At 41.5% G+C, this 17,123-nt stretch overlaps 2 protein-coding genes across 3 annotated transcripts in view; one reads left to right on the top strand and one right to left on the bottom strand.

The window, feature by feature from the left end:
* Window positions 1–5,622, top strand: part of arid5b (AT-rich interaction domain 5B) — a 107,907-nt gene extending 102,285 nt beyond the window's left edge. Inside the window, exon 10 of the mRNA XM_008429163.3 lies at window positions 410–5,622. Coding sequence (XP_008427385.1) covers window positions 410–2,404 — 1,995 coding nt within the window. The 3' untranslated portion in view covers window positions 2,405–5,622. The remainder of the gene's footprint in view (window positions 1–409) is intronic.
* Window positions 5,477–16,930, bottom strand: rtkn2 (rhotekin 2). 2 transcript variants are annotated; one of them, XM_008429161.3, is made up of 13 exons: window positions 16,678–16,930; window positions 16,257–16,358; window positions 15,080–15,279; window positions 14,838–14,884; window positions 14,653–14,706; window positions 14,455–14,572; window positions 13,972–14,172; window positions 13,508–13,602; window positions 12,225–12,331; window positions 11,996–12,127; window positions 10,963–11,131; window positions 10,239–10,346; window positions 5,477–9,923 (listed from the first exon to the last, which is right to left on the bottom strand). In XM_008429161.3, the coding sequence occupies exons 1-13, from the start codon at window positions 16,810–16,812 to the stop codon at window positions 9,223–9,225; spliced, it is 2,169 nt and encodes a 722-aa protein (XP_008427383.2). In that variant the 5' UTR covers window positions 16,813–16,930; the 3' UTR covers window positions 5,477–9,222. The 2 variants fall into 2 exon arrangements, with proteins under 2 accessions (XP_008427383.2, XP_008427384.2); XM_008429162.3 differs by lacking the exon at window positions 16,257–16,358 and having other exon boundaries at window positions 16,678–16,916.
* Between the last annotated feature and the right edge of the window lie 193 nt (window positions 16,931–17,123).

Below are 17,123 nucleotides of genomic sequence, written 5' to 3'. Positions count from 1 at the left end.
GTCATTAAATTACGGATCGTCCTAGACTAAATACAGATTCTTCAAAGCACAGTTTGTGAACTGTGGCACCTTTAACCTCTTAAAATTTTCAAAAATAGTAGTTTATTTGGTATTTTACAGCCAGTTTAAGAATGATAGTTCAATCTAAATGTAAAGCTCACTTGGCTCGAAACAGGTAAAAATATAGTCATTTTTAAAGAGAAAACATCCTAGATCAATAAATTAAAGTGTAAATTATTGTATTTGTTATTAGGCATAATTGGACTTTCAGTATTCAGAAATTTGAAAGAAATGATTGTTTCATACTAAGTTTTCTGTCTTCCTTCCTTCCCCTGAATGTTTTTTTTCTTTAGTTGATGGATTACTAGATAATATATCGCAGTGTTAATCTGTCCTTTCTCACATGCAGGAGTCAAAGGTGAAAGAAGACAACCACGAGATCTCCACAGCCATAAAAATCGACGCCGCTCTTCAAGACGAACCGATTGTAATAGAGGAGGAAGAGTTACATGTCACCCTGAAGAAAGAGGAGTCGCTGGCCGTGGAGCAGCCGTCCTCGCTCTGCCTCAAAGAGTCTGACTGCAGACCGCCCCACGGTGGTTTCTCCCTCCACACGGGGCCTTCCGCCCAACCAGAATGGAGGCAGATCAGCGAGGCGCTCCAAGCGAAGCTCGCAGGCGAACAGCAAACCGAAGGGCATTTCATTCCAAAAACTTCTTACCTGCTTCCCCGCTGGGATCAGACTAAAGCTGCTGGACATGTGGCTCTGCCTGAGCACTTCTCCAAGGTCAAAGACTGCATTGAGAATCACGGCGGCAGAGTGGGGAAAGTGTTGCCCATGTGTAAGCAGGTGGACGGACAGTGTATAGATTTGAGCACAGATTCTTACTCGGAGAAGGAAGACTACGGGGCGATGAAGAAGGAGTCGACCCAGACAGCCGTCTACTGCAAAGCCAACCAGGGGGTCATGTCTCCGTTGGCTAAAAAGAAGCTCCTGTCCCAGGTGTGCGAGTCCAACCCGTACTCCTTCTCCTCTCTTCAGTCTCCACCTCCCGCAGCCGTGTCCTCTCTCCATCGAGGTGATCGAGAGAAGGAGAAAAGAAAGAGTGAAGAGGAGTTGCTGGGACAAAGGTACCAGGGTGCGTCCGACAGCATCCCAGAGGTCTCACCCATATTCAGGCCGTCAGTGATCCAGCACGCACAAAGCAGCAAGGCTCACCAACACACCAGCGGAGGGCAGTCGGAGAGGATCGCTGCGGCGGAGCTGTCGGACTCTTACAGCCGGACGAGCCATCAGATTCAACCGCAGGCGAGCGTGCCGTGGCAGCCGTACCTTACCAGAACCCAAACCCAGGACTGCGCGGAGACCGCCGGGGAGAAAATCCTCCAAGGTCCAGTCACGCAGTGCAGGAGCTACACGGGGGACTGCTACTCATCCCCTCACCTTCACAGCTTGTACAGACAGACTGAGAGCTGCCTGAGCCAAGAGAGAATGGCTGGCTTTCCTGGCGGAGAGCGGAGAGAGCACTACAGCAGGGAGCGCGAGGGCGGCCAAAGCTTTGTCTGTGCCGGTCTGGAGCAGGAAGGGTTGGTGTACAGATCTCACTACGGTGACAGGACTCAGACGCAAGGAGAGAATGGAGAGGCTGACGACGAGCCCAGAGACTTTTCTATTTCTAAACCTCTATCTCAAAGGGTTTCCTCCTTTTCCAAGCCCTCTTTCTGTAGCCTCTCCTATCCCATCATGCACCACGGTTTGGATTCCCATCCTAAGGCATGCAGAGTCTCGCCTATGACAATCTCTACCCCCAAACAAAGCTCACCAGATACTTCTCAGTCGTTTCCCAGCCCCAAAGCCTCAGGCGAACTGTCCCTCAACAGTCCCATTCGGCCCAGTAAGCGGAGCCTGTTGGAGGTGGACAGCGAAGATGCCCCGGAGAGGAAGGTGCGAGTGGTGACCCCTATTCACCCGGCCAGCGCAGTCCGACGGAGCGACCCTGAGGAGCTAAAACCCGCTGAGCCAGCTCACGCCATTCACCTCAACAACCATCTCCCCGAGGGCCACTCTGCGAACGCCTTCCCCCCACCCCACACCACGCCCCTCTATGCTGGCATTTACCCGCACGGCACGCTGGTGTCACCAGGCGCCCAGGACGGGCTCCAGCAGCATCCAGGCCTGCAGTACCTGAAAAGCCAGTCGGCCGTGTCGCCACTAATGCCCCCCTTCACCATCCACTCCATGATGCTCCACAGGCAGCTGCTAGCCTCCAGCCCCAGCCCCCACCACCTCTACAGGTACCCGGGCGGGGCGGCACTGTACGGAGAGCTGTTGCACCACCTCTACCCTCTCTCGACCCTCCCCCCACCTCAGCTGTCGTCGGTACATCCCAGCACCAGACTTTGAGGGAGAGAAAACAATTTTTTTTTTTTCCGTCTTCTCATTGTTGAAACTGTGTCGGCTTATTTTCATTCACATCGTGGCTCGAGTCGAGGCAAAACTCTGATCATACGTTTTGCCGATGACAAACTGCTAGATCCATCACTCGGACTGCAAATTAAATTTTTGTTTTCTAACTGTGTATGCCTTGATTTATATATCTTGCACTGTTTTTTATTTTTTATCACCTCTTACTGTATCTTGTTGTTGCTTTTGTAACCCTATTTGCACAATGCTCGTGTGTATTATGCTCACAAATCAGCTTGTCGCTTTCAGTGACCCACGAGTCAGGTTTGTTGCTCTGGAACGTGAGAAGTTGAGGGAAGTAGAGAAAAGCCATTTGTTTACTGTGTCGGAGGGCTAAACTTAGTTGCCTAAAAACACTAAAAGTAACATGACAATGAAATACAAACTCTTAACCTCAGTATGTATCTTTTTGCAAACAGGCATGGGTCGGTATGAGATCCTCAGAGGACGGTTAGTTTGAGTAACAGTACCACAGTTTCACAGTATTTACACAAAAATAAAGCAGAACTCTGCACCGTTATCTAACTTATTTCATTTAAAACAGAAAAGCATTGTATTTTTCCGACTGCTGCAAAAATTTTAAGTTCATTGTTACAGTAATAATCAAGCTAGGGCAACACACATTAGCGCCTTCGAACCTGTTCCCAAAAAATATGCCTCTATTCAAGTCCGTCCAACAACATCCCATGACGACAGTGTCTGATTGGTGGCTGACACTACTGGATTAAATACCCAGAGTACCCTTTAAAACCGTTTCTATTTAGAAGCGACAAAGCTCATTCGAGGCTAGAGTCCGGAAAGCTGTTCTCTCTCTTCACACATTAGCACAACGTGCCCTATGAGCGTTAAAAAGCATTATTTGACTAGCATTAACTAACACAACTGATTCACGCTTCCCTTTACCTGAACCATTCATTTATCATTTTGATTTTAATACCAAATGAATAAAAATACATGACAAACACTAAGTTTTTAAGAGCTTACTGTGCATAGTACTGATTAATTAGTCAGGCTAACTGCTCTGTAGAGTTTGCAATCAGTGTCTTAAAGGAAATGCAGCTTGGTAGCTTGGCAACCGTGGTTTTGAAAGTGTTAAGTGTTTTTCATAATGGGAAATATTTTCAAACACCAAAATTGGTCTTACTTTTAACTGAGGGTAAAGTGTAGCAGCTGTCTGTCAACCAGCTAACTGGTAGTGCACAGCATTAGGTGGGGGAAGGACAGAACTGTGTTGATTTACAGGCCTGGAAACAAATTAAGAGACAGACTAATTTTGCAATATTTTCACAGCTTTCATATGCCTTGACATACTCTACAGTCTTTCACATCACTGTATTTTATTAACTGTGATACATGTGGAAATGCTGTTTTCAGAGCTCTCTGAAAACAAAGTTAAGAGAAAACTGCTCACTTTAGCATCTCTATTGAAAAGATTCTTGACTTTAGAAGCAGGATGACAAAAAACGGTTTGCTATTTTGAAAACACAACTTTTTTTTAAAACCAGTAACCAGCCCATGCCTAATTGCTACCAAAATAAAACAGCTGAATCATTTGTTATTTCTCTCCAGGCAGCCAGTGCTGTGTGTCTGTTTACATGTCTCCACGCTGAACTCTGTTCCTTGTTTGAGCCACAGTAAATCCAGCTGGAGTGGACTGATTGGGATAAATGTTAACACCCGCTGTGGCGCTGCTTAACACGAACAGTTTCATCACGGCCACATTCAGAGGTGCTGTGTGCAACAGATGTACTGTAGAGTCGCTCTTTTGCAAAATTCAGGTTCGTCTTTTGTTGTTTTTAAACGCATCTTCCCGTGACGCGTTCGCATCTGTTCGCGAATCGTGGATGCTTCGTCTTCGGCCCGTGTGACTTTCACCTTCTGTGATGAAAGTGGTTCGACCTCGGAACATTTTTGTGACGGGTAGACTGCTGTGGCTTGTTTTGCGTCTGCAGGAACAGCGTAATGAAGCAGCCGTCTGCTGTGGAATGCTCCCCACAAGGAAGAAGAAAAAGGAAGAAAAAAAAAAATCTGCATTTCATATTTTCGTTCCTGACTTGAAACGCTTCATTTTCTTGACAAACAGACTCTTTTAATATATGAGTTGATAGGAATGTTGTCACTTAGGATATTACTGCTTTGCAAAATATCTGTGCCTTTCACAGTCTTTGGATTAGAGTTAGCACTACGCTTATTAAGGTATATCTCCTGTAGCAGGGTAGGAATGTCGATTTTACTGTCACGCTCGTGTCCAAATGCAGTATCCAGACATTATCAAACAACTTGGCCCACTTTGAGACACCAGACTTAAAAGGTAGGATTTCAAAGTGTAACCGTAGATTCAACTTTAGTTTTGTCGCTTTGTTCTTTTAACAACAGCCAGTTTCGGAAAAAAACAGCTGATGAAGACACAGGTTCGGTGTCTTGTCATCTGCAGGGCATGTTCTCCGGCCGCGATGAAAAAGGTACCAAACTCCATAAAGAATTCCTACCATGCTCTGTAGCCCCGAGGTGCAAAGACAACACCTGTGCTGGCTTTTTACAACCACTATAATTGCAATCCAGGATAACTGAAATACACAGAGAACATTTCTTTTGCTGTTTAAAGCGAGGAAAAATGTTTTTTTTTTTTAAGCTGTAAACATCTACGATTTTGCTGAACACTTAAAGACATTCATTACTGATTCTAGTACTGTACATTGCTGTGTGTAGGCAAGCTGGCTCCTGTACAGAACATTCACACGGAGGGAACTACTTACGGCAAACTCTCTTTTTTTGTCTTAATATCTGTGTAAATAGCACTGTAGATAGCACTGCGTGGTTGTTCTCATATAAACTGTTATAATCTGTAAATAGCAAAAAAAAGAAGAAAAAAATGAAAAAAGAACAGTAAAAAATTGGTTGCACAAACTAGATGTGTCCCATTTTTGCTGTTTTATGTTCGGCTCAAACAACACTACAAATTAAAATTTAGGATACGCTTCTTGTTTTTTATTATTATTATTTGTTGTTTCATTGTTTTTTATGTTGTGCATCCTGAAACTGTTTTTTGATACCATAGCCATCTGTTTACCAATCATCCAGCTGGCAGCAAAACAAAAAATAAAGACATTTTGTATGATATGACCTCCTGTATATTTAATTAAAATATTTTACTATCAGTACATGTTTCATCAGTTTCTTACACACACACACACACATTTTGACGAGTTGCGACAACAAATCTTTTTCCATTTTCGGAATCTTAGGCTGGATCGAAACATGATTGTGTCCAAATCTTTTATCAACCAATTGTTTTGCTTCCACTCAACAATTATGCACTATTTTGTGTTGGTCCAATACACACAAACCCAATAAAATAACAGAGTAAATGGTTATAAAGCAATCGAATGTGTAAAAGTACAAGGGTATAAATTCTTTTACAAAGCACTATTAAAATGCAAGGACCGTATAAACTGGTATGCAACACCAGTGTGTTAACATTATTCCATTTCTTTTTCCCCCCCTTAGTAAACGCGGTGTGAATGGCGTTTTATTATTGTGACAGCATTATTTGTCTGAGATTCCACCAGCTTTAATGTTCACAACAGGCCATTTCTGGGCTCCCGGCCAGAAAAGCCTCTTCAGCATTTGCTGCATTGAGCAAATGCGCCAGTGCATGTAGCATTTCTATGGCGTGTGTACTGGGGTGCAATAAAAGCTGTGCTTTGACTTTTATTGCCACCCTCTGGTAAACTTTTAACATGAAAAAATATTCTGTAATACTTCCAGAGCTCAGTAAAAAAAAAAAAAAAGAAAAAAAAAAGCAGCCTCACCAGGGTGGAATGTAGGTCGTTTTATTGCAGATCAGCAGTAATTTTTTTTTAAAACAACACAGTTATAGCTGCCAAGAAAACAGCGAGAAGCAATTGCACTTTCTGAGAAACGACACCTATGATCTAAATATAATTTTATATCACGTGGAAACTATAAACTAATGCAAGATTGATGTGTCCGTATGCCTACTGATAGAAAAAGAAGCATAAAAATGGCATTTGTAAAGACACATTTCAGTCATAAACAGGAATAAACTACAAATATTCACTTTTGTTATTGCAGTCATTATAGTTAAACAGCTAATTTTTCAATTAGCTGTACCCCTTTACTACTATTTTTGATACAAGCAGCATTCCAGTACTCGTGTTGCCTGTGTAGCAAATTGTGTAAAAAAAAATAATGCAGAAATCTATCACAGTTTCTTTTGTCCCAAAAAGTTTCATTCTGAAGTAAGAAAAAACAATTTTGTTTTCCCAAGAATGTGCAGTACAGAAACCACCAGGTGAATCACAGTAAATATAAGATATATCTGGCAAATGGCTAAATAATGAACTGCATTCCCGTTTGCATCTGAAAGCTTTAAGCTTTCTGTATTATTTAAATGAATTTGCAGGATAACAACAGGAGGGGGGGGGAAATAGCTTCTATAGCTTTCCCCCGTCCTGCCTCGTGTTTTCAGGTAGTTTCAACGATGTTTTGTACTCCGCATGTAATTACGACGGCCATTCTTCAACACAATGCCATTAAGTGGCTGGAATATTTAGGGGGCTTGTAGTACTGGGTACGTTCAAAACAAGTGCACAAGGACATTCGTTATTCAGGCCACTCAAAAGGCCCATTCATTCAATTATGTTCAGAGCATTTATTGGCTGCTATGTTAAATTATGTTAGACGTACTGCGCAGCCACTAAAAAAACAAGGTTACTCTATTAAAGACCTCGAGGGAGGGGAAGTGCGGGAGGGTGGGGGCCGAGAAGTCACATTACTAGCTTACAATTTGCCTTTCCTTAAAGCGAGCTGCAGTGGTCATAAAGTCGTCACAGTAAGTGGAGGACGTCAATAGCTCCAAAAGCACCGGCTTGTCCCCCCACGTCACCCAGATGGATCAACTTAAATTAAGTGCATTTGTGAAACTTTTCATGTCGCAGAGCTGAGGGAACGCTTTCTCTATTTTAGTTCAACCGAAGCATGCCGTCTCACATGTGGGGTTTAGCCACATGAACGAACAAAGCGAAGCAGCAGATCCACCAGTGCGGCACCTAAATGGCGCTGAGATTTAGGCGGCAATGTTACGACTCGGGGGCCTATAGGGTGTGTTGTATTAGTAGATTAACCGTTTGATTGTGTTTATATTAATGTTATAATGCAGGAGTTTATTAGAAGCAATAATCAGTTTTGTGTGGTAATTTCTGTAAAAGCTTTAACCCCACTGAGAAGTATCAAGCAGTTCTAGTTTCACTGTAGGAACAACATATACAGCGTCTCATTACTGCTGTATGTAAAAACGCAACAGGAGTCACTGTCAATTAAGGTTTTACCTTTTGTTTTTATTAAACCCTTTGCATGTGAGCGTTTCGAATGGTTAGCATTATTAAATGCAAGCAGCAGTCTCTGCATATTCCTTACATAACGGTATCCTGTTCTTATTGCAGAGCATTTTAAAAGACTGCCAACATTTTGCAAATTCGGCAAAGTTGACAGTTTAAAGTAATAAGAAAAAGTGACTTGCGCAACCATCCTACTTTCTAGGAGCATAAAGACTTGTCACTGAAAATGTAGCTTCCTTTTGAGTAGCTTCCGACATCTAATAAGTTCTTCTGGCCTCATTTTTAAACACTCTACATGAAATAAAAGTTGCCAAATTTTAGTCGTCTTCTCTGTTGAAAACTTCCTCACAACAGGGTTTCGTTGCTAGCGCCACCTACTTAATGTTCCAACATTATTCATTCTCTGATCGAAAAATGGTCGAATATCTGACAGCCACTTCCTGGTCAGGGTTGGTTAAACTAAAAATCCACCACTTCCCATAAAAAAAATAAATTCATATTTCCCCTTTATGCATCTTAATTTGAATTCTCTAACAAATTTCAGATGCATACCCAACATTAATGACTACTTTTTTTTTAATCCATCAAACATTTTTATATCTGCTAAGGTTTATCTGCTAATTCTAGTAAATACGGAATATAGTTTCAACTTTTGTGCTTATTTGATAAAACCCGTCATGAAATAGTCTTAACTGAGATGCAATAAAAATGTCTGATTTTAATAATGCTACTTGAATCAGATAAAGTGGTTTTATCACAGTTATTTGTGCAAGTGACGAGCTACAGACGCACAATTTCAACAAATACATTTCTAAATTTCTAATTTCATTTCTTATTTTCTATACATTTCCACCTAAAAGTTCACACGCGTGAGTTTTCACCTCCTCAGCTTTTCATTTGAACCGTTCTTGGTGAAAGTTGATTTTTTGGAAAACAACATTGAGGTGAACAAGTTTGAATTTATTGCAGATTTTCTCTAGTCCATCTAAACTCATTTTCACTATTATCTGGCGAGAAGCTGGGCCTTGGTTAGCAAGTAGCAACTTGTGGATCTCTGATAAGGAAAGTTATTATATATCCACAACAAATAGCAGAAATGTCATGATGGCAACAGATATTGTGTGGTTTCTTATCAACATGTCAGGATATTTAGTCAAATATTACTGGAGGTGTCTCTATATCGTTTAACCCTGCATGTATAACTTTGGCCCTGTGTGAATTAGAGAAAACGTACAGTAAATTCAAAGTTTTGCACCCAATTCTTCGTGAAAAATCATTTATGTTTTATTAATTTTAAGTCAAAGAACCGCTTAGTACGACATTCATGCTGAGGATGAGTGTGTGTAAAATGTCTGGCTGGAAGTGAAAAGATTTTTTTGGGAAAAAAAGGGGTTGAGATCACAAAGGTTTGAGATTCATCCTCTCTCTGAGCGACTTCCTCAGTTTGCTGCGTGGTGCGGGAACGGGCCCGGAACCGGGACCGGGACCGCTGTAGGCTCTGACAAACACATCGTCAGCTGCATCCTCAGGCATCTGGACGCTGTGGTTCTGGACGTCCGACTGAGGCGGACCCTGCGGCTGCACGTCGAGGACGGCCAGTGGGGCGATCTTCCGGCTTGGAGCCGCCACGCCCACAGCGTTGTTCCGCTGGAGCTGCTGGATGATGGCGGAGAACTTGGCGTCCAGCGAGGGCCGGCCTGTTTTGGACTTGACAGCTGGGCGGGAAGCGCATGCGCCGGAGTTCTCCTTCTCCTGGTTCGGAGGAAGAGGACGATGTAGCAGAGAGGAGGGCAGGGGGGGTCTGTCCGGACGGGTGGGGTTAGCGAAGGGCTTCACATCAGAAGGAGGGGGCGGAGCGCGGCGCTTTTTGTTGCTCAGGGGCGTGGAGCCGGTGCTGGGGCTTGCACACGGGGTGGAGGTTTTGCTCTGGGACAGAAGGCTCTTCTCCACCACCACCGAGTGGGACCCATCGAACAGAGAGGACCAGTTAGGGGGCGCCGTCTCCTCCTCTTGCCCAATCAGGAAGCGGCCATCTGTCTCTTCGATTTTACTGTGGATTATGTCTGTGATGCTCTCAAACTTGTTGGGTGAATTTATACCTGCAGGAAATATTAAGTTAACTAACAACGAAGGAAATTTATAGATGAAACACTTTTTTTTTTCTCTCTGTGTCTGATGTGCAAACAATATAATTCTCAAAGGACGTAGAAGAACACATTCCACTTTCCTCATTTGCATGTAAAAGGATTCCATTTGCATGCATCATCTTTGGAATGAAAACACATTTTGTGGAGTAATGGCACATATTATCTTAAATGAAATACTTTTTTTTTTTCCCCCCCACTAAAAGCTGCAGCCAAATATCAGCTTGCCACCACCTCACTTCAGCGTCTAATTCAAATTATTGTACTCACTGAGGTCGTTGTAAACAGAGTCGGCCTGCTTGGCGAGGAAAAGCGATGGTTTCCGTGGTGATGCGACCTCAATTTTCATTAGGCGGTCGCAGCAGTGGAGCCACTGGCCTGGTCATAAATAAGGGCAGACATGACGGTTTCTATTCATTCAAATGCCTGCAGTCTGTTCTTGTCCAGACGATCTAATCATGTTACCAACTTCATTCAGGGTTTCACCAACACAACATTTAACACTTTTTAAGACCAGTAACAATGACATTTAAGACAGAAATATGCTAAAGATAACTGTGTATTTTACATAATAGCAGTGCTGAGCTTTTTAACACAGAATGAACTGCATGGTTTGGAGGCAGAAGTGAGCCAGTTAAGATAAGAAGAAATTTGTACAGCCAACTGGCGATAAATTTACGCTTTACCCATTATAGGTGCAAAAATGCTAATTTGCTAGGGTATCTTAATGAGCAGCTAGTTAGCAGTAGCCACAACTGCCTCGAGTCACAGAACACAATGCTCATTAGCTTTTACCTGACAGAAAAGTCCCACGAGAAATATAACACCATACAAGATTAAATAGTCCTGTCACAACAAAATTAAAGACCTGTCATTGGCGTATTAAAAGCCAACTTCCAACTCTGATGAATTTAAGACTTTTTAAGGCTGCGCGGACACCCCGTTATCTAAATGCAAGCCCGTAAGTTTTTCCCGCTCGCACGAGCACACTCACTCTGGTCGTAGAGGTGCTGGTGGAGGCAGTTGATCCATTCCTCCAGCTCCTCCCTGGTGTCTGCTGTGAACACGACACTCTGACATCCCTCGGGTGAAGGGTTGATGATGGACAAACTCTTGGATTTGCGATCGCCTGACTGTTTGTCCAACACACAAATGCGGGTCTCCTGCGGATACGACACATAACTTACAACAGGCTGAAAAAAAAGCCCAACAATCTCGGTTTAATTTTTGATCCCACTGCAGGATTTGGTAACAAGTTTGCATAAACTCGCCACCGGCAGGAATGAGAGTCATTTTGGACTTTTAAAGATTGATTTGTGGATTGGTGAGGCTTTCAGGCATAAAAACGCTGAAGCAAATGTCAAGCGTGGTGTGGGTGGCATTATGTATTTAGATTTTTTATTTACATTATACATTTTTTTAGTCATTTAGATTTTTACCGTTTTCCCACTATATGATTGCAGTCTTTTTGGTTTCCATAGTTCCATGAAAAAGTGCTCTACAAAAGACTGATGGTTGACACAAAGCGAAGTGGTCCAGTCCTACATTTAACCAATTATTATTGTTATTATTTTTATATTTGAGCCTGCAGGTATAATGTTGACCATCTGATGATTAGAAAGAGGTATGAACACATAAAGAACGTCCAACTTGTGCACTCGATACGTGTTCTCAAAATGTGTTGAAGGTGTTTGCTGTACAATTATTCCACCCTAAAAAAGAACATTGCAGATGCATCAACGTCCTCCAGATATAATCTGACATTAATGGCTTTGATAAGTGAAGTGTATGTATGCTTTTTACTCTAGTGGTAAAAGACAAAGCTGGGATTGCACACCAAGATTAATTCAGGGGAAAAACTGCAAACATGCTAATAGGATCTGAGTAATTAATGTAGGCATTTTACTTGGTTGAGAAATGTTAAGGAAAAAGCTGAAGTGAGACCAAAAAAATTGATGCTTTATCTTCTCTCCTTATATATATATATATATATATATACACATCTGTTTTATATTCCGCTCTCTCACATTATTGATTGGCACATTAAGAGTGGGCTGCAGTTTGGCATCGATTTCTTCAGGGGTGAAGTAACAGGACAAAAAGCCGGCGCTCAGCAGACAGTAGAGATTGCAGCAGCGGTTCACCCCCTGCACACTTTGCTGGAAATCAACAGAGCAACAAAAACAGAATGATTGCACAATCCAGGCCAGGACTCACTGCTACTACGTGACGTAACAATGAAAGCCGTCAACGCACCTTCTGACTCAGATAGCCGCTCATGGCGCTCTGTGTCATGCAGGCCGGCTGCGCCACTAAGCGGCAGCACAGGTTGCCGTACAGAGGAAGCCAGGATGACCACTCAGCTGTGAGGATGCAGAAAAAAAAAAAAAGGACACACAAGAAAATATTAACGTTCAGAACTGTTGGTCAAAACATACAGAATCGAAATAACGACACAAAATAGATCTCATTATATTTGCTGCAATCTTGTATGATCTGTTCCTGTAATGCTGCCCCATTTAATAACAGGGGATTCAAACATTCCTAATATTACAAAAGTATGTAAACACGGGTCACTTTTTTATAGATTTAATGAAGTTACAAACAGAAATTTTACTCCGTGTCACTAAAATGTAATGTGGCAACCTGAAACAGAGTAGAGCATGTTTTTAAAGTGTTGCAACGTTTACGAAACTTATTTCAAATAAAATTGGTGTGTGGTGTGCGCATTGTAGTCAGTATTTTATAAAACCATCTTTTATCATTAAGACATTGTTTTTTTGTTGTTTTTTGGGGGTTTTTTGCAGCACGTCTCTACAGACTGAAAATGTTGTCCATTCTTTGCAGAGCTTAATCCAACTGGACGGTGGTCTCATCAGTTAGCCTTTGGTGCATGTGGCTCTTCTTCATGATGCATTTTGCTCAATAATATTCTCTAACAAACCTCTGAGGAATTCAGTCTTAATTCAGTTTCCTAAAAGCAGGAGCTTCGACGCAAACAGTACGCAGACCTGGAGGAAGCTGTACATTTCATCACGAAAAAGTTGTGCCAACAAATCAAACAAGTCCTCCCCACGAGCCATTATGTTTTTTTTTTCTTTTCCTCAAATGTCATCCGACGGAATCAGTATATTTTGGATGTGAAATTTGTAAAAAAAAAAAAAAAATGAAAACACCTGCATGGAAAAATAACATTTTACTTATTTCTATGTATTAGTATGTGTTAATTTTATTAATCCTAATGTCTGAGCCATCACTCTTGAGTGAGTCTGTAATACTCATGTGCCTTGAAATAACCCTTTGGGGACAAATAAAGTTATCTGAATTGAACTGAAGCAAGATAAAGAAACTAACTTAACGACTAAAAGGAAAAACCTCTACATGTTCTTACTTGTACATGTAGCTTTCAGTTCTGCTAGTGTTACCAAAATGATGAATGAATAAGCCATCAGTATCATTACGTTGATTCAATTTATGAGCTGGAGACAGTAAACTCTTCACAGGTCACAAATAACAAAGTGTGTTTCTTTGCTTCTTACCGCCTTGGTAGACAATGAGGGAGTGAGACTGAAAGCTGCTATCAGCATCAGGCAGACCAAGTGTTGTGTAGGCCAGCAGGCTGTATTTGGCTCCCCTGGTTGAGAGCAGACACAAATATAGAGCACTCTTCAAACATACTGATCGTTTCTTTAAAAAAAAAAAAAAGCACTTCATCCTACCAGTCGAGTTCTATAAATACATTTTAGTAAACATTTCACCCTCAGATCAACACAAGATTAATGTAGGAACATTTAAGTACAAACATTTGCTATGAATATCTGAAGGTTAAATATAGACTACCACACATATTTATTTAAGCCTTATTTGGATATTTGGAGTGATCTGTTGAAAAATCCCATACAAAGCATTCAGATTTGTACAGAGTTGCAGAGGGGGGGACAGATATCTCAATGAGAAACTCCAAGAGACGGTGCAGGATTTGTTAGATGATACAAACACATACGAAGGTATTGGGTTGTCCAGCAGGAAGGTGTCGGGATCTGGAGTATCCAGCAGGGAGCAGAGCTTCTTTCCAGAGCTCCTTCCAAAGGAGTTACGGAGCTTCTTTGCAAGTTTCTTTGGCGTGTTCGGTAAAGTGAGCTCTTCCTCCATGGCACAGCTCCACAGCTCCACCTTCAGTTCAAACTGGGGAACTACATCTTTGCTGCAAAGAAAGAATCTCAGTCAAATTAAAATTTGTAAAGTATGTAGATGCACACAACACACACTGGAGAATGATTAAAAATAGTGTGGTTAGTAATTCCGTCAAATGACAGGTCAGTGAATATTTAAAAACAATTTAAATGATTGAATGTGGAAAGAAAAATAAATTGTGTGATATTTTGAAATTCAGTTTTCATAAACATCGTTTAAAACAAAATCAAGACAAGTGTTTGCTTTCCCCGAGTGCATGAATGGGAAAATAAAACATGCAAAACATATTTACAAGAGAGTGAGCCCCTCTAAGCAGATGTCAGTGACAGATCTGTCCACCACGACCATTTCAGTGTCAAACACCTCAGAGCCGATCTGCATCAGGCAGAACACCGCCACCCGACGGGAGCCTACCGAACACAGAGGAGGTGCAGCATGTGTTAGTGCAGGAAGAAAATAAAAAGATATTAAATGCAGTGGGCGAACATACTTCCTCTGTTACTAAAATGGTCCGAATCCCTCCAAATCAAAGGAAAGCGCAGGCCTACGTAAAAGACAAAGAGGGGAAAAAAGTGGAAGTTTACTATGAAGAGCTCTCAGCAAACGGTAAAAATTGAAGATTTGGCAGGACAAATATTCTCTTACGCCACAAATGTTTACTAAAAACAGTCTTACCAGTAATTGCGACCGTCCCAGGACATGGAGAACGACCCTCTGCGAGTCTGTGAAGCACAGACGGTGGGTAAATCAGCAAATACTTCTCTGAAAATGTCACATCTATTTTTGCCGTTTATCATCGTCCTCCAGAACTTGCTTCCTCAAAGATCAGCATTTCCTAATACTCTGTATTGGGAGCGCACAACTTGTGTTTTTACACATCTCTTACGTGACGCCACAGCTTTCGCCAAACTCTTTACCTTCTTTCTGCTCCCACCATGTCCCGCTCCCCTTCTTCTCGCTGCATCTGGGCGAGGTAGGCCTTGATCCTGGCGTTGCAGGTCAACACGTTCTTGGAAGCGTTGAGGACTTGTTCCCGTTTACTGCAAGCCAGCAGCAGCTTGTACGCCCCCTCACGCATTCTCGTCTCAAACTGAAGCTTCTCTTCTATGTTTGTACTCTGAATGGACAGAATGAATTACATTTAAGACATGCACAACGAGGCTGTAACACACGTGGAGACGGTGGCTGACGATGAATTAAAGTTGACGATGAACAACCCAGGCTTTGTTAAAGTCTTTAACAACCCACATAACACTAAAGGCCAGATGACATGTTAATATTTATGAAGGAAAAAAAAAAAAAAAAGGGAGCTCTCTGAGTTTGACAAGAAATGGCATCAACAGAATAATACAAGCCTTCTTTATGGTTGTCTCAGCTACAATAAACATTTTATAATGTTAGAGTATTTTGAGAAATCTGAAGACAAACATTTTTTAGCCAATTTTAAATAAATCTACCCGGGTTTTTTTCCCCCCAGTCTTTTTATTTGGGAATGCACGAAATTTCGGCATCGATATCAGAATCGGTTAACGTTAATGACTTTTTGACTGATATACACAACCAATGTTTATTTACATCTTTGAAGCAATTCCCCTGAAAGAAGCAGTAATATTAACAAAAGCACAAATGTAAGAGATTGTAAATTAAGACTACATGAAATCTGGACCTACTAAAGACTTCGTCTAATAAAAAATGGACTTGATAATGGTCATTAGGCATCAAGCAACTCATCAGTGGTTCCAAAAAAAAAAAGCAAACGTCTCTCAATTACGAGCAACTCAATCTACAAAAAGGCGCATGTAGGAAGTATTAGGTTGTTTCTAAAGATGAGCATACAAACTACACATGGGATGATTAGAGACAGTGATGAAATGTTAGGTCTTCTACCAACAATAGAGTACTGATGAGGATTTCTGAGAAAAAACTCAAAGAGGATTCTTGTTAAAATTGAAAACTTATATTTTGTTTTAGCCTGATGCACTTCCTTTATGACAGGGTGCTTATTAACTATGATCAATATATAAATAAACACGCAGCTATTGTTTTCAGGAACCCAGAAATCTTCATTCTCCATGAAGGAAGTGAAATTTGCACCTGTAGCTGCTTGGAAATCTGTCGCATGTGCAACAAATTAACGTCCTCTATTATCTGCAGGGTGTCTTTCAGAAGGCTTGGGCGTCGTTTCATGCATTTAGCCTAAAATCAGACCAGTTCGAACCGTGTTACAGAGAAATGAAGACAAATTAGACACAATGCAGAGTGTCTGTGGAAGTGGATGCTTCCTTCAAGAACAACGTTCGCGAAATAAAGAGCAAAATTGTTACAATATTGCAATTAATCATTCTGATGAAAAGGGGAATATTATTAGAATATGGTGTGAATCCGCATATCTCGGTCCCATTGTGCTAGCATTATTGGACTTTGCACTCCCTCCGGGCATCGAGTGACTTGTCAATATAATTCACACCCTGACGACATACATAACAAAGCCGTGTCTCTGTCTCTTCAAACTTACCTCTTTTTGTAGGAAGAAAGCGCTTTCACGTATTTTCTTTCGCTTAATCTCCATGGCCACGGCAGAACCAGCAGATAACACCGATTTGTAGCTGCCGTGTCGTTTGGAAGTTTGAACATCCCGCTTGTCCTCCATGTTTTCTGTCTATTCGCTACTCAAAACACGAAACTACGCATTCCTGCTCAGATTTCTAACGCCCCTTTCCAACGGACCTGGGTTGGCTCGATTTATACTACCTATTCTACCGGACTAAACATAACAAAAAGTCGGGTGTGAAATTGTAAAAGGGTAATCTCTGAGATTAATCTAAAGAATTTAAAATACTTAGTAAAAAAAAATACAGATAATTATTTGAACACTGTTTCGGGTTTAAAATAAAACTCAAATTAAAAACGTGTCAATTTTTCTACGGCTTGTCCCCATGTAGAAACTTAACACTCTTACGT

This window comes from Poecilia reticulata, chromosome 15 (genome assembly GCF_904066995.2).
Source record: "Poecilia reticulata chromosome 15, P_reticulata-male-v2, whole genome shotgun sequence".
NCBI lineage: Eukaryota > Metazoa > Chordata > Actinopteri > Cyprinodontiformes > Poeciliidae > Poecilia > Poecilia reticulata.
The sequence above is the reverse complement of the archived record's forward strand: the minus strand, read 5'-3'. Positions and strand labels throughout refer to the sequence as shown.